The sequence below is a fragment of the Sturnus vulgaris genome, chromosome 6 (assembly GCF_052056855.1).
Source record: "Sturnus vulgaris isolate bStuVul1 chromosome 6, bStuVul1.hap1, whole genome shotgun sequence".
Taxonomy (NCBI): domain Eukaryota; kingdom Metazoa; phylum Chordata; class Aves; order Passeriformes; family Sturnidae; genus Sturnus; species Sturnus vulgaris.
Window position 1 is genome coordinate 32,221,448 of NC_142248.1, and position 22,930 is coordinate 32,244,377.

At 35.4% G+C, this 22,930-nt stretch overlaps 1 protein-coding gene across 2 annotated transcripts in view; it reads right to left on the reverse strand.

Moving 5' to 3' along the window:
• RPS6KA5 (ribosomal protein S6 kinase A5) overlaps positions 1–22,930 on the reverse strand; it is a 77,289-nt gene that overhangs the window by 42,407 nt on the left and 11,952 nt on the right. For both annotated transcript variants that reach the window (XM_014869879.2, XM_088167468.1), the window contains exons 3-5: positions 12,863–13,081; positions 9,245–9,360; positions 8,323–8,430 (exon numbers count right to left, since the gene is read on the reverse strand). In XM_014869879.2, coding sequence (XP_014725365.1) covers positions 8,323–8,430; positions 9,245–9,360; positions 12,863–13,081 — 443 coding nt within the window. The remainder of the gene's footprint in view (positions 1–8,322; positions 8,431–9,244; positions 9,361–12,862; positions 13,082–22,930) is intronic.

Genomic DNA, 22,930 nt, shown 5'->3' on the forward strand with positions numbered 1-22,930 from the left:
TAATCTGGAGATAGTTTTAGTCTTCTTGCACACAACAGATGGTTATGATTTCTCTTCCTTTACCAAGTTCAGCACCAATCCTGAATGTTTATGCAATAACAGATCTTTTAGTAAAGGTAAATGAAGCACCTTGGAGGTGAAGGCATTGCAATTCTTCTCAGAGGACCTGATCCCAAGGAACTGTTACATAGCATTGTAACTCCTTCAATAGGCAGAACTTCATTAGCTCAGGGCCTCAACAAAATCAAATTAATTTACCTATGGAAATAGAGATCCACATAACTGAAAAGTGCACTTAGAGTATCTGGCTTCGAATACTGAGGCCTATTCTGAGTACACTGTTCTGCACACGTGCACAAGACTATGGGGAACATTTCCTTGCCATACAAATACTGGTTTGGGAAAATGCTTCAGAGCTTGAGCGATTATGATTTTAATTCCAAAGTGTAAATGCAGGTGCAGAAAGCATTCAAGTGTCTTAAAATGCTATTTTGCCATTTGAATATGTATTATTTAACATATAAATGTACAACCTTTGAAGTACTTCTTTAACTTGATGAACTTCATCCAAACAATGTGCCACCACTGCTCCAACAGACACTTGAGTCATAAAATCTTAAGGCTTATTTAATTCACGAGTCTTTGTGCAAACATTATTTAGACAGTACTCACCGAACCCATTCTTCTCACCATTCAAAATTAAGACCCACTTCTCCAGCTACTTGAAAGGTCATCTTTGAAACACAGACTGATTTCTGTTCTCCAACTACTTACTGTACAAATACTTTGTTCTTAACTGAGCTAGACTACTACCTGCAACATCATATATGACACATTCTGAAACTGTAATACTATCATATTCCTTCAAACCATGACACTTTAATCCTTAAATAAATTTTGTAACTTGTAAATAAATAAAACCAAAGCTACTCTTCCCTAAAGTTCTTTAATAGTGTAGATATTCTCTAATGGGAATACCTTGCTAATAGAACAGATGGTAGGATAGAGTCAAAAGGCATGGTTAAAACCTAGAGCAATTAAGTTCTACTATTTTAACAAGGAAAAAAGTAATTAGTTAAGAAATAAGCAAATTCAGACAGCAAATGTTAGAAGTATATATAATGTGACTGTATTCAGAATTAAGACTTAACTGGGTGTATTGGAGCACCTGAAGTGCTCCACAGGTTATCAAATTAAATCTTTTGTTTGTCCTTTCAACAGCAACATAAAATCCATTTCTTAGTCTGCTCAAATGCCTAAAGTGGTAGATCATTTCTAGGCCTGAAAAGATGCCAGTGTCTGAACTACACCAGAAAACTTTCACTGTTCTTCATTTGATTAATCCAGGGAAACACACCGGAGTAAAACTACCTTCCTTAATTGCTTATACCTCTGAACAAATGATTCAAGTCCCAAGTTGTCTTTCTTCCTCTGTTAAACGTACTGCAAAGTTCCAGGCAGCGTTAATTAGACCCTCTCTGGGCTCTATCAGTAGTGTTTCAAAGAGCATCCATTAGATATGAAAAGACATACCAAAATTTCTAGAATACAGAAAACAGTATCATCATTGCTCCTATTTTGTACAGGTGTGAGTGTATGTATTCAGAATCCTGAAAGTCATAACTCAGAGCTTTGCCACAAGCATAAATAGTGAAAACTTTCCCAGGGTACCCATATCAGGGCCCTGAGCTTAACAACAGGCTCCATAACCTCTTTCACTAATCCTAGGGATTAAGGCATATCTGCTCAAGACCAATTCTGACAAAATGCAGCTGAGTAACCTGTGTGGAACCTGTCAGGGCCCTCCTGCACTGGCCCTGCACTGCCAGCTGGAAACAGAAGTTCAGGCTTCCATTCTTGAACCTTGCATCAGCTGTGCTGTAGGTACACACCTGTACTTGGCTGGGTACCTCACTGACACTAATCCACCAAATTCAAATCCTGACTTGTCCTCAAGCCTCTCTCATCACATCAAACCTTTCTGGTAACAGCTGGACTCTTGCCCAAGCCTGTTTTTCTGCCACTAGACTCCCTCTCATCTTCTTGCACCACTGGTCAGTGAACTTCTATCCACAACCAAAACTATAACCTTTGCAGGAGACAGAGGAAGAAGAACAAAGGCCATAAAAGTTCAGTGGTACACTAGTTAGACCGCTCTGCTGTATATAACAAAATCATAATAAAGACTAATATAAAACCAGAAGTTTAGATTAGAGCAAGAACAGCTGCAATAGGGCAGATCAAAGGTCCACTAGTTTGAAATGTCATCATATGAAGAATTTTTTTAAGAGTTCAGGGTCATGTGAAATTAATTGAACATCCTATCCTAGTGGCTGTTCCAACTTGAAGAAGCCAGTTAAGTCAAAATACCATTTGGTTACCATGGCTCTTGCCACAGCTAGACTAATGATTTCTGCTTCCAAAACACACATGGAAAAATGCTACTGAATTTTTCAAGCAAGAATGAGATTTGCCTGCCAGCAGATGCCATCAGAACAGGCAATTAAAAGGGACAGCAAGGGCAGCTAAATCTTAACTGCATTAACCAAGAAACCTGTGGCCTCTACCACTGTGAGCCCAGAACAAAAGTCAATGGAAGGCCACACCCTCATCTAATGTCAAGTGGTCAAGAACCCTTTACACAGACTTTTACAACAGCTATGTTTGCTTTCATGGTGCAGTGTAATTACAATTCTGCAAGGAATTATTTAAACCAGTTCCTGCTAATGGATTTTAAAGCAAATAAGAGTAAAGAAAACAAAAGTCTCAATTCTGCAGACAAAAAAATCCAGAAACAACGCATTATTGTGTGGGAGGAATGCAAGTATGTACCACTGTCAACTTGGATGAACATCTTGTACTAAGTTCTTCTCAAAATTCGAATTTTTGGAAGGCTTGTTTTCTAAAGCATTGTCTTTATGAAAAGAGAAGCAATAGGACTATGATAGAACAGTATACAAAGCAAAACCTGAAAAACTCATTTTTCTTCAAAAATAAGCAAAATTATAAGGTATGGAAGAGTACTAATTCTGCTAGCTGCCAATATAAGCCTTCAACAGTTTGTTTTTTTTAAAGAAGAAAATCATATAGAACATGTCTAATATTTATAGTTTCAGAGATCCAGATGTAAAAGGTAGGAGTGGACAATTTTGTTCAAATGCAATCCATCTGGCTCTAAATTAATTTACATTTGGCTGTGAATCCCTGGTCACTTAAATTTTTCTCCTGGCTGCCCAAGTTTCATAGAAGTAAGGTATTCACAGTTATTCAAAAGGAAAAACAAAAACTATGAGAAAAATGGATTAATGACAATGGGAGGATTTGCCTTCAACGTTACTTGTTTTCCTTTGGAAAACAGAATCAGAATTTTTCCAAGTTCACAAACAAGCTAATATCCAATAAACGATTGGATAAAAGAATACTTAACACAGAGGTTGGTGTTTCTCCTCAAAATAGGATTATTTTTAAATGGTATATAACAATAGGAAATCACTATCCTTAAAGCAGTCATTGTAAGAAATCATGATCTGTCTTGCAAAAATTCTTAACAGCACTTCAATATTTTGGCATCAAAATCTGGAGAGAAATTGTGTTATGCTCTAATCTTCTGCATTACTGGTCCATGCAGGAAAAGCACAATATTCTTTGTGATAAGCACTGAAAAGGAAAACCTCTTGGGCAAAGGCTCAAACAGTCAGCTGATCACTAATGACCTGGTTTTCCAATTAAATTAGTCCTGCTCAGTGATGTGACTTTAGAGTGTTTGGTATGTTCTTAATATTCAATTTTGGGACAGTTAAAACTAAGCCAACTGAAGTACACCAAACAAAGCAAAACGTTTTTGCCATTGCTTCATTTCTTTTTCCAAAACTAGTTATCTGGACAGATCTATAACTGATGTTAACTTCTGTGGACTAATTTCACTATTCAGTTTACTCTTACTTTTTTCTCCTTGAAGAAATGTAAATCTACTTCTTATAACTGTGTTATGTCTACATCACTGAGCAATCCTTTAACTAAAACACAATCACATGTAGCAAGTCATCTGAAGTATGGATAATTTTACTCATTTTTGCAAGAGAATGCTCAGTGCTGGAGAATGAACTGTCTAATTGCAATGATAAGATCTTTTCACTTGAATTGGACAATTATAAAGTTTTTTTAAGTTAAATGCATAGCTAATTTACTAGGTCATTCATGTTAGATGACAACTACAAAAGCACTCAATGAGTCAAGTTGTAGTCACTTCTCTCTGTTCGGGGCTACCTTTAAACTGCACTAAGCCTTCTTTTAATACAATGAAATTTTTCCTCCAATGAAATGTCCTTTAAAATCTTTTAAAAATAAACACTACTTTTCTTTCCAGAACAGAATGTTCACTCTATCATCAAATAAATGAAAACAAACAATTCAACAGTGAAAAGCATTTGAGTTATAACTAAGTTTGCAACTCTCATCAAGAGATTTTTCAGATGAAAAAACAACAATGTATATGAACTATTCATTCTACACATCAGATAGAAGTACACAGACATCCAGGTTTCAATTCAATCATCTATCATACTGAACACCCATTTTTATATTATTTATTACTAAGATACTTGTATGCTCACAGACACTGCTTGAAGACTGACAACATCCAGTATTTACTATCTAATTTTTGTAAACTCCATTAAGCAAACACAAAAGCTTCAGAAAAAAACTTAAGCTAATGCAGAAGATGTGTACCAATGCAGAAGAATTGAGCACTTTGCTACACTGTGGAAGAAAGTATACTTTACTGGATTTAATTAACAAGAAAAATTCTTATGTACGGTTAAACAGATAATTTTTACAGTAATTCAATGCATGTGTTTATCTTATTTTGCTTAAGTCATACAGATCTCCACGTATACTAAAGTATGATTTTTAGTTAGTTACGGAATTGAAGGCAATGTGAGAGGAAAGAAGGATTTTAAGAAATGAAGTAGCACTCTAGCAATATATACAAAATTAAGACCAGATCTGATGACTAGGTTAAACTGACATTGACCAAATCAAAACAATTCCAGCAGAGAAGTGGAGCTATTAATGAGATAAAAAGACAAAAACGTCTAAGCTACAACTCCACAAGATAAAAGTAACACACAAAAAATATAATTAAAAAAAACCTCAAAACAACAATTTAGGAGTTCTAGGGTTTTTAAAGATAAATGTATTACAAGACTTGAAAAAAAAAACAAAAACAAAAAACCACTGAAGTGATTTCACTTGTGTAAACAAAACAGTGCTGTAGAAGTTTCAAGTTCTACCAATTTTCACATCCCCAATAATGACTTATATTAATGTAATGTGCAAACGTACTTTGCAACCCAGTTAGACAAACACCAGACTGAGATGCATGAAAACAATGAGAAAATTGTCTTTTTTACCCCAATTTTGTTTACAATTCAGTTGAGATTTAAAAATCAGAAACACCGGAAAATTCATCAGAAAAATTCATCACAGGGTTTAGAATACAAATGCCATAAAAAGCAATACTAAATCTCTCTCGATCTCTTAATCTCTTAGCTAATCCCATTCTATGGTTAGGCTAATAAAACTGTAGGTCTTTACATGCTTTTAAATAAAGTTTGCACTAAAAGTAATTTCATACTTAAATACCTTGTGATACTGATCTACTCTATGTGAAAATTCCTTTTTATTGAACTACTTTATTCTAGTCAGATTATTTCTTCTTTTTCCATGCAAATAAAAGCATATTGCTTCGTTTCAAAGAAAAATAAAGGTAACATCACTGTTGTAAAAAACAAATGTCAGGTTTTAGCAAAGCAGTACCATAAAATACTTTAAAGCTCTTAAAGCTGCACTGCTTTAACTTGGATGTTTAATTCTCGCATGCTGTTTTCACACAAAAAATGCAAAACAGAGAGAGTATTTGACAATGTACTCTTCACACATGCTTCAGCAGCTGCATGGCAGAAATCAGTAGGTTTCTATTTTCCTACAAGTAACAGGCTTCCTTTCACTCAAACAAAGCTTAAGGAAAAGCAGCTTCCAACCTCTCCATTGCAGAACAGTCAGTCTGCTGCAATTATTGTAGTCCTGTTTTGATTCATTAGGTGCCCAGGTACATGGAAATCTTTAACAGTCGTCAGATTATAGCAGAGATAATGAAAACATTGAATCACAATGTTTTCTAGCAAAAAAACCCATCCAAAATTCATAAATACATGGTGAAGTATTTCTCTCTAATAAAAACTCTAAATATAGTACATACCTCTACTATGATTTTAATAACCTTAATATAACTTGTTTCAGACAATGAATCCAAAGAGGGGGTTAATAGAATAAATTCCACTTGCTTAAGTATGTGTTTCTAATGGCAAAATTCTTGCAAGAAGCAGGCAGACCAGCAAAGACATGTGAAGAAAGGGAGAGAAAGGAAAGTACACTGCTCTGATTAAATTGCAAATGCAACACCTTTACCTGACTTACACAGTTGGGTACTTTTAAATCAAAGTGCTACCCTAGTGAGCATGAAAACAGCTCTACAGGCAAATTCTACCTGTTGTAAAGTACATTGGTACAGAAATGTAAATATCTATTTTAAGTGCTCTAGTAGTAGTTTATCTACAGAAAATACAATATGAAATGTCAATTTCTTTGTGTAAATGGGTCATTTTAATCATGTCTAAGTTCAGTAGCTAAATTACAATAGCACACAAAAATTTTAGTCAAATGTAGACAATTTCTTAGATTTTGAAAGCAAACAACACAATTGCAATTACTTTTTTTGTTAAAAGAAACATGAGAACTGTTGAGATTTTTTGCAGGGAGGACAAATATAAAATGTGAAAGAGAAGAAAAATACAGTTAAATGAACACATTTCTACAGTATATACTGGAAACAGAATGGATTAGAGTCAGAAGAACCACCATTAAATGACCAAGGAGCAAGATGGATTTATTTAATAACTGGAGAAAAAGGAATCCAATTCAGAGTGTGGATAAAGCAAATAGATCTCTGATGCCTATCCAAGTCCTCCCCTTTCCTTGTACTTCCTTGTAAATGATGTGCCAAAGGTGAGCACAGATGAGTTGTACTTCTTAAAAAAAATGGGTTGAGACTTTAATGTTCTGATTCATTGTAACATCATTCTGAACATAGTGAAGATTTAGGCTCCATTTAACTTTGGCTCAGAGGGTGGGGTACTGCTCCTTTTCTTGCCCCTCAGTGCAGTAATACCAGTACTTGACTTTGTCTCTTGTGCCTAGTACAGCTCTTCTCACAGCTCTAACTGGTCCCACTCTCCCTAGCCACACCTTTTACTTCCATTCTTTCCTGATGAAAACTGTATCTCTCTGTACGTACTCTCTGGCACTGGAGTGGCAATCTACTGCTCATCCCTTCCCATACCAGTTGAACCTCCTCTTGGTTTTGTGCTGTAACTTAGAGGGAATATACTGACATTATCTCTACTACTTCCTGCTTCAAAAAGTAAAATTTAATATCTTTGAAAATGGTCCCTCCTAAATCCCACCAGACTCCATTTGAAATGCAAATATTCTAGAGGAAACCACCAGCTATCTATTTTTAGAAAATCCTTTGGCTGCTTCGAACAAAGACTTTTAGATTTACAGTCCCAGATTTCAATATCTGTGATAGCTAATCTAAAAGCCAAAAAGCATACATTTTTAAATTTTCTCGTAAGTAAAATCCTGCACAGTTTTGACTCTCTGAAATCTCAAAAGCCTTTTTGGAGGTAGAACTGTACCTTACAAATCACTAACAGCTAACATCAATAGTCAGAGATCACTGTGTTAGGTACTGTGTACTTACTTAGTAAGAGATAAGCTTTTATACTAAAAGCTTGCAATTAAGCTTATTAAAAGTGACACAGACATGAGAAAAAGACAAGATAATAATACATTAATTATTATTAGCATAAAGAGGAGTCATAGCATACCATTTGCCTAGTCATTGCAAAGAATTAGCACAGTCAACCTTTTTTTTTAAAAAAAAAAAAAGCATCTGAAAATGAAAACGTAAGTGACTTTTCAGACTTATGCAGGTCTTTCCCTTTTCATGTCAAGGCAGCAGAAGAAAGTATGAAAGCTTTTCGGGGAGAAGTAGAACAAAGATATATGACAACACTGGCAGGCCTAAAACCAATAAACTGAAAGCTCAAAACCTAGTAACACAGACAACAAGATTTTGTTCTATGATGTAGGAGTCTGGATAGTAGGTTTTCCACCCTTCTAAAATGTGCTTAGAATTTCAGTGAGACTTTGTCATCTTGCTCAATTCCATCCACACTTACTGGAGAGTAAAATACTCACCTCATCAGTAAGAAACTCCTTACTTAGACCAAAGTCTGTCAGCACCACATGGCCATCAGAATCGAGGAGAATATTCTCAAGTTTTATATCCCGATATATAATCCCCAACTGCAAACAGAATATAAGAAAATGTACTTCCAGATAGTGTAACCACATCAAGATGATGTTGCTGAATGCTTTTAAATATAAAGCCACCAAAATTAACATTATTAAGGTAATCTGACACAGGGAAGTTGCACCTCAAAAAAGACAATTTTTAAAAGTCTTTGAAGAACAAACTTTCAAATTACATTAAAAAAATCCTCAAAATTACACTGTGCATTACTGTCTTAAAATTGGAAGGACATACTGTATATCTTTGAATCTAAAAGTGACCAAATACTTGCTGTTGAGTGCAAAACTCAGTTCTGCTCTCATTAAGAATGAAAATGGATGCTCCTGTTATACAGTCTAGACATAGACCGTACATTGACCATACATACATGCATGCTTTGTAATAGTCTACAAATCCACTTATTACTTCTGAGAACTGTAACACTTTTCATGTCTACAGTTGTGCTAGGACTCTACTACTCAGTTGTGTAGAAACAAGAATAACTGAACAATACAACACAAAACTTGTTCCTGTTGACTACAAATTAGTTTTAGTGACGTACACCATTTCACAAGGATTACTAAAAATGAAGAAATAATTTATCAATACCCTACTATTCACTCAGACAAAAATGTGTGGCCTTAATCTGGTGCATAAGTAGGGACACTTCATTGGGGATTATTTCTGCAACTAATACCCCATTGCTAGATAAAGTTACTTTCAATTTAAAACAATCTAAAACAATAGTTCTCCTTACTCATTTTATATGATACAAAAAGAATACAGCTGTAAGTTCTCAAAATCAACACCAGAATAAAGTTATTTTACCTTGTGGAGATGTTCAAGCGCTAAAACAATTTCTCCGATGTAAATTTGCACCTCATTTTCTGAGAATTTCTCTCTGTGTGAAAGATGAGTAAACAATTCTCCTCCATTTATATAGTCTAAAAAATAGAACACAGAACCTTATAATTTCACTTTCTGACAATTTTATTTTCTTAATGGAATATTATTAGGTATTTTGTAAGCTATTTAGTAACACATTCTATTATCAGATGCTTTTCCTTAATTGCAATTCACTAGTATTTCATCATGCAATATCCAATTTCTTAGAGGACTGAAGGAAGAACAAGACCCACTTTTGAATAACCAGCAAAACCATAAAATAAGCCTCAACTATTCCTAAATTATAAAGATGGGCTTTTTCACAAAAATCAGTCTTTTAGTAATTTAGGAATATGAAAAGAAATAAATCCAAATTATATTTACAAACAGAACCCTTGTAGACTCTTATGAAATACTCTGATGAACAACAAGGCAGACTGACACAAAGAAAAGCAATTCAGAAATCAGGTATTAGGGGAAATAATCAATTGTGGACAAGTACAAAATTTTCCCCTCACAAGGGAAACCTGGATGGCAAAACTTACTGTAGATTATTTCCACATACACTCCTTCATGGAAACCACACTTTCATTCTTTGCAGACTATGACACAAGGATTTTCCCACAGTAAGGCAGAGGGGAAAAAATTATTATGACAGAGCTCCATGGTAACACAAACATATTTTAGATGTAGAGCTGTTTATGATTGCAGTGTACATTATAGCCATTGATTTGCAACCTCACAGCCCCCATGATTGTATTTGCAGTCTACACACACAGAGCAGGGAATGTGCCCCACAAAATTGTACTCAGTATTTTCTTGAATATTATTTCTATAGATTTGTTGATATAAAACAAATCCATAAATGGGGTCTGATCCTATTTTAAGTTAATAGTTTGAAGGAGAAAGCACAGATAAATTACACACATTCTGATCTCTTTACTTTTCAGTTCTCCAGTTCTCTCTTTGAAAAGGAACATTAGTGGGATCAAACAACGTGAGAAGGATTATTTATCTAGACCAGTAAGCAAATGAAAAAGATTTAATGAAGTATAAATAACCCCACATTTTACAATTGCTTCCTTCTAAAAAAACTCCAGCACGTAGAAAAAGGTAACAGAAACAAATTTTTAAAATATTTCTAGCCAAAACTGCTAACCTAGTACAAGGAAAGCATGGAATTGCCATTGAATTGTTCTAAGGACTGTGACAGAGGCAAACCAAAGCTGCCACAGGAGTTGCACAACAAGCTTAATTCTATCCAGGTTGTAACACTAACCACAGCCCAATGAAACAACCAGCCTTCAAATTCTTGGTGAGAGATCAAATGCATCACCGACACAATGGAAAAAAAATCCTGGTTACTTCAGTATAAACTCTGGCTGACAGTTCAGGTTATTTAGCTATTTTTTAAAATATTAGTTGGTTAACCCTGTGTGACAGGTTCTGTCTAGAATGATGGTACTCACATGGGTACAGCACTTCGTTCATTCCATACAGCTTAAAGCCAAGATAAAAAGTGGAATCAGCTCCCAACCGTTTTCTGAAAATCTGGCAGAAATGCAGCTGCATGTCTCTACTTGATTCAGTCTAAATTCATACTATGTAATCTGATAGCATGAAGAACTGTACTAAATATTGCACTGAGGCTCCAATTCTATAACCTCTAAAAACTAAAATGGCAGGTAGCTCACACACCAAATTCAGCTAAGTACAAGACAAATACTGGTTTCCCCCAGAATCCAGAAGCCTCTGAAACACTTGAATTCCAAAGCTAAATTAAAGTGATTTACACAGACTTACATAATAAGACATGAAAAACTTGTAACAGTTTGGGTTTTTTCCCCTCAGGGAGGGTGTGAAGACAAGCTGATTTGTAAAGTAGCTTTATATCATGTTAAGGAGAAAAAATTTTCACTGCTACAGAAAGTCATTAAAAGAAATTTAACTAATTATCCCTGTTTTCTGCTGAAAATGAAGGAGAAAAGGACCTTTCTGGCCCCAACAGATATGCTGAGAATGGATGTGGAACTTATGAAAAAAAAAACCAAAACAAAACAAAAAAACAAAACAAAAAAACCCCAAAAGGCTGTAATTGTATCTTAGCTATGAATTTTGTGCTTCAAACATCACCTCAACACTGTATTATGGTGGACACGTGCTCCTTCTGTACAATCTCCTATACAGCATTCTTCAGAAGTACTGGGCTTGCTTCCTTTTGAGTCTTATGAGAATATAATATCAAGCTTTTAATTTTCTTTCATACAAGAGGATTTTATGGACTTCTAATTATGCTTATCACCTAAACTTCCCTCCACTATGTATTTATTTTTGGGCTACAGATACATCTATCTCAGGTTTGAGGGTTTTTTTTTGTTTTGGTTTCCCCACCCTTTTTAATATTTCTAATGGGATCTAAGGTGCATTTAGCAAAAAACTCCTGAACTTAAAGAATAGGTTTATAATAAATGTTCACATTTTACCTCATTTAATATTTCAATTTTTTCCAAATTATTAGTCAATAACATTAAATTCAATATAAATTTCAAAACCTTAATTATTAATAGTTACTATCAAGGAATAACAAAGCCATCAATATATTTCTAACTATTTATTTGTGACAATCTTTTATGTAGTTCTTTAATATCCTAGTCAGAGGAATTTGCAAGAAACTACACTACAATTTTCAACTCCCATTTTCCAAAGGAATCTAGTGAATACTCCATTTCAATTCTACATGTTTATTATTTCACTGTGGTATATGAAACTAAGATATATGCATAGAGCACCTAAGAATTATGAGCTAGAGGTATAGATTCATTTAACGCTAAAAAAATTTTTCCAAATTAAAAATTTGATGTTAGTCAGACTGTTAATAAAGGTTAAAAAATTGAAGTTATGGACAAAAAGGAATGCAAAACTTGCACTTCAATTTAAGGACAATTTACTTCCTCAAACATTTCACTACAGAAGCGTATCATGGAACCAAGCCTTATATTAATCATTAATTTTAAAATACTCTAAGTAAGAAGGTTTTAAAAATTGCTGGCAATTCTCTTAAAAATACATCTCATACACCAAACACTAAAATCACTGCTAATCTGAGAAGTAGAAACATTTCTAAAATTAGAGTAGTACCAAACCTTATGAACAAGCTCTTCTTTCAGCACAGAAATGTGTGATTTTGGATTATCTCTTAATACCCAAAAATTGAAACATGCAGGTATCTAAATACCCAAAAAAGATCCAATTATCTCATAAAAAAAAAACATTTAACAAAGCAACTGCTTCCAGGTTACTGATGAATATTCATATACATTTTTTCTGTATATAAGTCACAGATAACCACTACCCCCTCCAAGTCAGAGTAGCACACTGAGGCTCAAACAGGAAAACCACAAACAAAGGCACTGTTGAAGATGAACAGTATTTTACTTCCTATGCTTTTTCATGCAATCTCCAAAGACACTGTACTTTAAACCACATAAAAAACCTCTTACAAAACATAGAGATAAAAGGGCTCTTTTTTTGTTAAGAACTTGAATCCTGAAGAGTACTCACCTAAAATGAGATGAAGCTTTGTATCTGTCTGGAAGGCATAATGTAACGTGACCAAAAACGGTGATTGCCTAATGTGCTCCAACACTTGTCGTTCTGTCCTTGTGTGCTCAGTTGTTTTGGCTTTTTGAACTATTGTTGCTTTCTTCAGTACTTTCATGGCATACAGTTTTCCAGCATCATGGCCACTTACTTTCCTCACTAGGAATACTTTTCCATAGGCTTAAAAATTGGGGAGAAGAAAATCCCAAAAACAAAGAAAAGAAAGAGAGAGACAAAAACCACAAGTTACCTATTTGTACTACAGATCTGGCTGATGCTATTATTACTTTCAATTACTCAAGCTAAAAATCTACTAAAACATCTTTACAGATTGACCTTTTCTGAGCAAAATTTCAAACAAATGAGATTTGTAACTGAACACTGCAAGAGTGGGAAAAGCAATTGAACCGCTTCAGTATTTAAAAACAATTTTAAAAGCTGATGATTTCGTCCTTTGTAATAACCTAAAACATCCACACCTAGAATTAAGCAGGAGTTCCACATAAGAGATGCTATTTTTCGTTCTTAAAGTAGTCTGCTCATATTTGCACAACTCATATACTATTACTGGTTTTATAGCACTGAAGTTACAAAAACCTTTAGAAAAGCCAATGAATTCTTCCCATCAGTATTTCGTACATAGGAGCTCTCTGAGGCTCTCATATTGGACATAAAAGGACTCGTGGGAATTCTACATAATTAAATTTGATATCTTTACCACACAGACCTGTAGAAACATTAAGGGTTAGAATTAGTGTGCAGTTGCTGAGCCATGATCTCGCTGCAATTACAGAGATACGGTGGGATAGCTTGCATAACTGGAATACTTTCATGGATGGTTACATACTTTTTAGGAAAGAGGCCAGAAAGGCAAGGTGGTGGAGGTCTCTTTATGTGAGACAGTAACCAATATGTATCAAGCTTTACCCAGGGGTGGATGAAACATGAGCCAAGAGCTTATGGGGAAAAATTAGAGCATAGGCTAAAATGGGTGTTAGTGCTATGGGTGTTTACTATAGGCCACCTGATTAGTAAGAGGAAGTAGATGAGGCATTCCACAGACAGCAGGAAGTAGCTGTCACCATAACAGGCCCACAATCCTCATAACCACCCTGACAGCTGCTGGAAAGACATCACAGCTTGGCACACAGGAGCCCAAGAGGTTCCTGCAGAGCACTGATAACTTCGACACAGGTGGTGGGGAAGCCCACAAGGAGAGATGTTTTGCTGGACCTTGTATTAAGGAACAAAAGAGGACTGGTTGGGGAAGCGATGGCTGAAGGCAGCCTTGACTGCAGGGCCCATGAGATGGTGGAGTTCAGGATTCTGCATGGAAGAAGCATAGAAATGAGTAGGATTATAACCCTTGGACTTTAGGAAAAATAACTCCAGCATCTTCAAGGGCCTACTTGGTGGCATCTCATAGGTTATGTCTCTAGAAGGCAGGGCAGGTCCAAAAGAGAAGGTTAATACTCAAGTAGCACTTCCTCTATGCTTAAGATCACGACATCCCTGTAAATAAGACATTAAGCAAAGGGGGCTGGAGACCTGAATGGATGGGCAAGGCACTTGTGGTAAAACGCAGAATAAGGAAGTTCACAGAATGTGGAAAAAGGGTCAGGCCATTAGGGAAGAATACAGGAGTACTGTCAGAGTATGGCAGGTATGTGTCAAGGAAAGCAATGGTCCACTTGGAATTAAATCTGGCAAGGGATATTAAGGACAAGATGGGCTTCTTCAAGGATATCAGTAGCAAAAGGAAGACTTAGAAAAAAGCGGGCCCAATGAAGTAGGTGCCTTGGTAACAAAAGGTACAGAGAAACTGGAGCTCCTGAACACCTTTGCTTCTTACTCACTGCTAAGGCTGGCCCCCAAGAATCCCTTGGGGCCCTCGAGGCTTTCCCTTGGTTGAAGACAGGGTTAGGCACACCTGACAACCACAGATTCACGAGCCCTGGTGGGATTCACCATGAGTGCTGAGGGATTTAGCAGATGTTACTGCTAGACCAGTCTCCATTGTCTTTGAGAGGCCATGGAGTACAGGAAAGGTTCCTGAGGACTGAAGAAAAGCCAATACCACGCCAGTCTTAAAAAGGGCAAGAAAGAAGATCCAGGAAACCACAGGCCAAGTAACCTCACTTTCATCCCTGGAAAGGTGATGAAACAACTCATCCTGGATATCATATACATGCATGTGGAGGAAAAGGCGTTCTGGGGTGACAAATAGCAAACATGAATTCACCAAGGGGAAGTCATGCTTGAACAATCTGGCATCCTTCTACGAAGAAGGAGATACAAGGATGATTACAGAACTGGAGCATTTCTTATGTGAAATAAGAAGCAGCCTCTTTGGCCTGGAGAAGACTGAGAGGGGAGCTCATCAATGTGTACATATATCTTATGGACTGCTCTCAAGAGAATGGGGCCACACTCCTTTCAATAGTGCTCAGCAACAGGGTAAGAGGCAACCTGCACAAACTGAAAAATGTGAAGTTCCATAGGAATATGAGGACAAACTTCTTTGAGAGTGACAGAACACTGGAACAGGCTACCTGGAAAGGCTGTGGAGTCTCTCCAACTCTGGAGCTATTCAAAACCCACTTGCACACAATCCCATGCAACATGTTCTGGGTTAACCTGCTTTAGCAGAGGAGCTGGACTAGGTGGTCTCCAGAGGTCCCTTCCAACCCCTGCTATTCCATGATTCTGTAGCAGACACAACAGGACATTATGTGAAAGAATGAGTTTTACTTTTGTAGATGGCAATAGTTACTGCTCAAAGAATCAGAAGAAAGGAACTATGTAATGGTTGACTTACTTAGATCAAAGTACAGTGCTCTTACAAAAAAGGTCTTTAAAACACTAAAAAGTTCTGGGTGCAAAGGGGGGAATCCTCTAAAAAATTAAGAGCTATTAGAAGACAAAAAGCTGAAAGGTTAGAAACAAATATTCAGCCTTTTCAGAGAAAGCAAGCCACCACAAGAATTCATCCTGCCTGATTCAGTCATATATGAATAGTGAGGAAAAAAATTGCTTGGTTTAGTAAATTATCCAATGCAACTGAAATTGAAGCTGACTGCTGAAAAATCCACCACAGTATCAAAATACTAAGTAGCTGAAAAAAATAAATTGGCAGAGAAAATTTCAAATAGTAAACACGGAATCCACATGAAGTATAATTGCACATAGTGTTAGAACTGAGGAGAGGAAAATACCTGAAATTATCTAAGACACCCCCAAACAGAATGTCAGAAACTTCAAGGAAAGTACCGAAGTGAAGAAATAACACAAATGTACCCACACCTTCAACACGAACCCAGAAATCCCTTATGCTGTAGTAGAAACTTTGTGTGCTCTTGTCTTAAATGAAGCACACTATTTTGGTAGCTTCTGTCTTCTGTCCCCAGCTACCCTGCTCCCGTCAGAAAAAAAAGTATAAAGCATAAGGAAAGGATAAAAGAACTCCTCTAAACATGAAGGGAACTTAAGATGCTTCCATATTTTATTTAGCCTGAAAAAGTAGAGTACTTAAAATTATAGACAGCTTAAAAATACCAAAAACTATAAGAAGGTTGGTAAAGAACAAATTTTCATTTTTTTTAGAAACAAAATAACTAAGGCAACAAATTAAATCATTAGGTATCAGCATTAAAAACTATGCAAAGCACACAAACAAATATGCAGTTAAACTGTGGAACTACTGTTCCATGATAGTGCAGCTGTCAAAAATGCAGATGAATTTAAAAAAGATTACATAAATCACTGAGGGAGAGGAAAGCACAGCAAGTGTTGCCAAACTTTGAAGAGAATCGCTGGCTCAGGCAGACCCCAAACTGTAGGCTGCTCACTAAGCTCACTAAGGAAACCATCATTGTAAGCCTCTCCTTAAACCATCATGAGACAGAAAAAGTAACCAGCTCATTGTTTTGTCCAACCCTTGTGATTACCTTCACACTACTTTCTCAAAGAGAATGCTCAAATATCTCAAACCTGAAAACACACTGGACAAGAGTATACTGTCCTGATGTGAGGCACACAAATTTAGCTGACCTTTAAAAATGCTACGGCACACAGAGCTCCCAAAAAGCATCACATGCAACTCCAGATTTCTTTCTGGATTTTTTCCAGACGAGTAATAGAGAGTTTTTAACTACCAAATGACACGTGAGCTTTTTTCCTAGATCCAAGTTCTACTTCAGGGAGTATGCAAAACTGATAACTGCTCATATACTGAACAATTCTTTTTAAGAAGTTCTTTACCTGACTCATCACACCTTAAGGAATCATGCTTCCCTTCTTTACAGTACTCATTATCTGCAAAAAGAGCTTTCATAAAGTAAGTTTTCATAACATATCTGTCAAGAATGGCAAATAGAATCAGAATAGGTGACACCTTTCTATTTTGTGAGATATGCAGGACAGTCTCTTCAAAGTTTTGGCATTTTGTGTTGCATTCTCCAACTCTGTAGTTACAAGATCTCAAACATACATAAGCCAGATTGAATGGCCACCATCTACTCATCACCAGGAGACAGCAATTTTATCAGAAATGTTGGAGAACATTAAGCAAAATTAAAATGAAGAAAAGCCTCATGATTGTAACACTTGGCTACCTGTATCTTTAATTGCATTTTATAAAAACATATAATAATGCATCTTAAGTGAGAGAATACAGTACCTACTATAGCTTTACATATAGTATCAGAGAAAATTATCTGATTAGTGTAATACCTGTAAGAATCTCTAGAAACTATACTCTTGTTGCCATAAAAGACTTTGCAACATTGAGCTTTGCCATGGTACAAATTGTTTCTTCAGAAATCTGAAAAGGACTGACAGAATGATGATCATCCTCAGCATTTTTTATGAGAATAAATCTTAAGTAGCACTATTTTAATCAAATGACTCATAATATATTCAGCACCATAATCTCTGATATCATCACAAGAAATCTACTTAAAAGACAACGCCGCAAAAGCAATTTATTTGAGTGGCAGTAAGGAGAGAGCACACAGGCTAATTGCAATACTCTTACCTGACAACTACACTTCAGTAAAGCTTTTTTAATTTCTCAAAGAGCAACATTTTAATGTTCATTCTCATAAAATCTCATGCATATCTCATCTACTGCCAAGGCAGAAATATTCAGCCAGCAATATATGCCCCACAATGAAACACACACAATCACCAAATATCCACCCCCCAAATTCACTGAAAATACATTAAATTATAGAAAAACGAAAAGACTATATAATACATGTACAGAGACAAACTTCATTAGACTGACCTTGCAGCTTAACAAAAATAAAATAATTTAAAGAATGGTTAATCAGCCTTTATGATGACTAAGAGATTTCACACCAGCAATTTATACCAAATTTGCACTCAGTTCATGAGATAGAAAAATATAATTGGGTGCTAAAATTTCTCTTTTACTACCTCCCTTTTAACGAATACAAATTCATAGTAATATATCATAAGTATATGTAAGCATACATATAAGTATACTTAGACACAATTATATATATATTCATATTCATAGTAATACATATAATTCTAAGTAACAATTCAGCAAGTCATTAGAATATTCTAAAATACACACTTGCTGAAAGACAATGAGTTAAAAATATGAAGTATTCTTTGCTTCTTTTCTTCTTTCTGTACAAATGCAAGCACACTAAGGCATTGCATCACACCAGCTGATTCTTGCAGAGAAAAATGAGCACAATTCTGATTGTTTATAGCACGCTGGATGGTTTCTGTGGACTCCTAAATTCATCAAAACTTCACACTTACATCCAGACAGTGTTTTTAAAATTAATCTTTTCAAGTGCTCATATAAGCTACATCTCTTTCTTAACGCACTTTTTTTACTGTCAGTGTAAGAATAATCACATGACTATAAAAGGAAAAGGCTCAAAGGTACAAAGTATTGAAGGATTTGAATACATTTCATTGTATTTTTGTACAATATATGCCTAATGACATCTTTGCTCTGCAATTTGGATTTACATTTAGTCTGCCTAAGGAATTCAGAGGCAAAACTCTCACTGTGCTAGTATCAGTTCCTGTGAATTAAAAACTGGGACATGGCAAAGTTAGAAAAGCATATAGCTCTAGCAGCTAAAAATGGGCAAAAAAGCCAAACAGAAACCTTAATAAACCTCAAATAATAGCATTCTAAATATTTACAACTTATTGTCTATGACCAAACTGTCAAAAACAAGGCATTCTCTGTCATCTTTCCTTAGATATCAAATAGGCAAGAATCATTAATGGAATTTTTCCAACATTACTACTTTGAGAATAAATTCCCTCTCCCAATAAACAAGTGAGTGATGATTAATATGAAAGGCAAAAAGCAACAGGAGAAGGTAAGTTGCATCTTAGACTGTACTTTATATCAGCATATTGCTTTTGTTTCTTTTTTGCTTTTTTACCTTTTTTTTAAAAAAAGTAAAAGTTATTACAGTAAATAGTTATGGTATAAAATACATGCCTAACTTTATTTTCATTTTTAAAGCATGTCAGTTTTTAGAAGGCAGCTCTCAAATGCAAGATAATCTATCACTGGATATAGATGCCATCAATTTTTAATTATTAAGGTAAATAATTTTCTTCAAAAATTGTTTTAAAGGTATGCATACCAATGAAGTTTGATGAAGTCAGAACAACTAACCAAGAGCTGCCTGGGATCACCATCATGTTTTCTCCTTTCCCTCTTAAATGTAAGACTGTTTTTGCTATTCTCTCTGACATTCCAGTTCCAATAAGAATCTTTGCTATTCATCTCTAATTCAATGTACAGATATTTTCAGAATTCTCTGGTGTATGAAAAGGACAAATTTGTCCAGGTTCTTGGATTGAACACAGGCCACTCTTTTCAATCTGTTTTCATGCCGAAAACTAATTTTCCATTTCCAAGCCCTGTCTCCAGTTAGCCATCCCACTTACCATTCAGTATATATTCTAGCTGTCCTCAGCAGAAACAGAAGTAAAATATTTAACTGGAGTTTGGAATTAATTTTAGACACTCACTAATTTTGTGTCACTCTCCTGAGCACAGTATCCCCATTTCTTTCTTTTTCCTCCTTTTATGAGAGAATATTTTATATTTTCTTCAATATGCTTTGAAAGTACTAGCTTCATTTCACAGTCTAACTTTATCAGAATACTTTCTGACCTCTTAGATGAAACTTCCTTATATGTTCTTGTATAACAAGATTTTTGAGACGGTTATTTAAATCTGACATTCATCCCACTAATTTTGTTCCCTTCATATGAATAAATCCTTCAGATTCTAAGGATCTTCCACATATAAGGTGAATATCCTTCCCACATAAGCACCTAAATCCAAAGGAGCATATATAAAACATCCTCTCATATCTGGTAGTTAGATTCTTGTTTCTCATTGTCTTCATTAGTGGACTGTAGTTCAAAAGGTAGAATAGATTATAAGTGCTCATGCTCAAAAACTAATTGTATTTTCTCTTTCTGACAACATTTGAAAGAGTGAATGAAAGCATTTATTAAAGTTCACTAGAAAAAAAAGAAATAATCCATTGGTAGAAAAATGTATGAACCAGAATGCACTCTACAGTGTTTTGTTATTTTAAAAACACATTTTCAAAGAATGAAGCAAATAAGCCAAGTGGGCGTGCATAAATCAACACAGCCACCTTCTCTTGTTGCTCGTTTCCTGGCTTTGGGAAGCAATTAGATTACTTTGCTGAAAAGTAACCTCCTGCTATAGAATAGACTCTAGTTTTCTTTGTCACAGGGAGAAAAGCTTTAACTAGATAGGAGGGACAAGCTGGAAACATGAACATGGACAAGAAATCTGAAAATTCCGTATTAGCAAGGTTATACAGTAACAGAAAGAGAAAAGCAATTTCAAGAAGTGTATACTGAGTAGAACACAGACTAGTCAGAAGTCAAGCCAGTAGTAGTTTGGTCCCAAAGCAACAAGTATACTATTAACAGCTTCATTAACAGTGGAACACTGTCATATTTCATTTTACTGATGTAAAGTGCTACTGATTTTGTCAATAGACAAATTTATTCTATTACTACCCTCTTAATGCAACGTAAAAGGATCCAACTCAGACTTTTGCTTCCTTGTCTTTCCACTGAGACTCAGGTCAAAAAAAGAAAGCACATAGTATGATACAACTTTAATACTAAAAAGCAAAATTTAATAAGCATGCTTCCAATTTAGAGTATATATTAGAAGAAAACAGACAAAACAATATAAGAAAGCAATTCAAATTAAAGAAAATAGTAAGTATGAAATAATGCTAAGCCATAGCATGAAAAAAGTTATGACAAAAATGGCTTCCAAAGGAGAAACACCAGCACACACAGATACTATTTCTGAATCTTAAATGTTTGTATTTTTAAAACATAAAGCTTAAAAATGAAGGTTTATTTAGATCTTCACTGCTGTTACCTGAAAAGATTCACCACTGAGTCTGTAAGAAACTATCACAATTACATCTCCTTAAGCAAGGTATAATTTAACATGTTTTAAGTATCTTCTGTGGTTATTCCAGTTGCGTCATGACAGAATATACTTTAAATATTTTATTCAATTTAAACAGCATCTACAGCCATCACTTAATGTAACTGAGGTTTCAATACATTCTCCCTTGCATTACTGTAGATCAATTAAGTATTGGTTTGAAAACACTGCATGCTGTGTAACTCCAGAGTGAAGCATTTTAAAAACAGCATCACAGTTTTACTCAGCATTAGTTATATTATAGTACCGTTAATGATACCTAAAAGCTCATACCAGGATAAAGCTTTCTCTACCAGAATAAAGATGGCTTTTCTCTATTTGCTTATAGCAATGACCAGAATGTTTCTCAAGTCAGGAAATTAAACTTAATCAGCAAGAACATCTTAAGAAGGTTGCAGAATCTCTGCTGCTGGAGGCTTTTACGAATGAATCACCACTAGGGGGGATGCAGATATAACTGACTGTGTCTTGGGCCAGGCAATTAAGGGACCTCCTCGAGGTCTAACCTCAGAATCCCATTTTCAGCAATTCCATGTGACAGCAAACATTGCCAACTGACAGATGGTCACTTACCTGAAAGCAAAGAGAACAAGCTCCATTCTGATCAAGTCATTGGCATTTAATGCCATCCAGTAATTAGCAAGCAGCAACCTCTGACACATTTAGTGCATGAGTCTTAGCTATCACAGGCTTGAGACTAAAAAAGCTCCCTGACTGCCCTGATGGTCTAGGTTTCTCAAGCAAAAACCTCAGGCTATGGTGAAAACTGCATATCAAAAAAGTTTTAAAAAAGCCCAAAAAACAAAATACAAACACCACAACAAATGCCAACTATTCTTCCTACAAATGCCATTCAGGATACCCAAGGAGTCCCTGGATTCCTAAAGCTTGCAGGAATCTTTTAGTCAGTTTCTGAAAAAGTTTGAGATCTGCTTAAACAAAAGACATTTCTGGAGCAGCAAGACTACTAGAGCAGGATGAAGTCAGACAGGCATGCTTGCTCAACTTCTTTTTTTACTACACACACACACACACACAGAGTCAATCCCATTGTCAACCCACTCAAGTAGCCTTTTCTCAAAGAGGTCCCTCACAAATTATCCTGTTAACCTGAGTGAACAGAATAGCTTTGTACTACAAGCTTAATGATTACCTGTTATGGTTAAGAGTATTCCAGGCCAAGAAAAATTTGGCTAATATGTTAATGAAAAGGCATCAATTTTTTAGCATGTTAAATTTAAACTTTTAAAAATTTACTTTAGAAACAGAAAAATATCCTCTCAAGTGATTTAACAGCTTAATTTCTAAAAGAATCTGTATGACAGCTAATAGTGAAAATAAAAATCTTTTGCTCTTTTCAGTGATGTCTTAGGGAATTACAGCCTCACTGCCACCAGTTAGTGGCTGACAACACCCAAAAATTTAGTATCATTTAACTAGCATAAGACTCCTGCAGACCTTGATGAAAATCCACATTCATGATTATCCCAATCTACTCAACAAAGCAT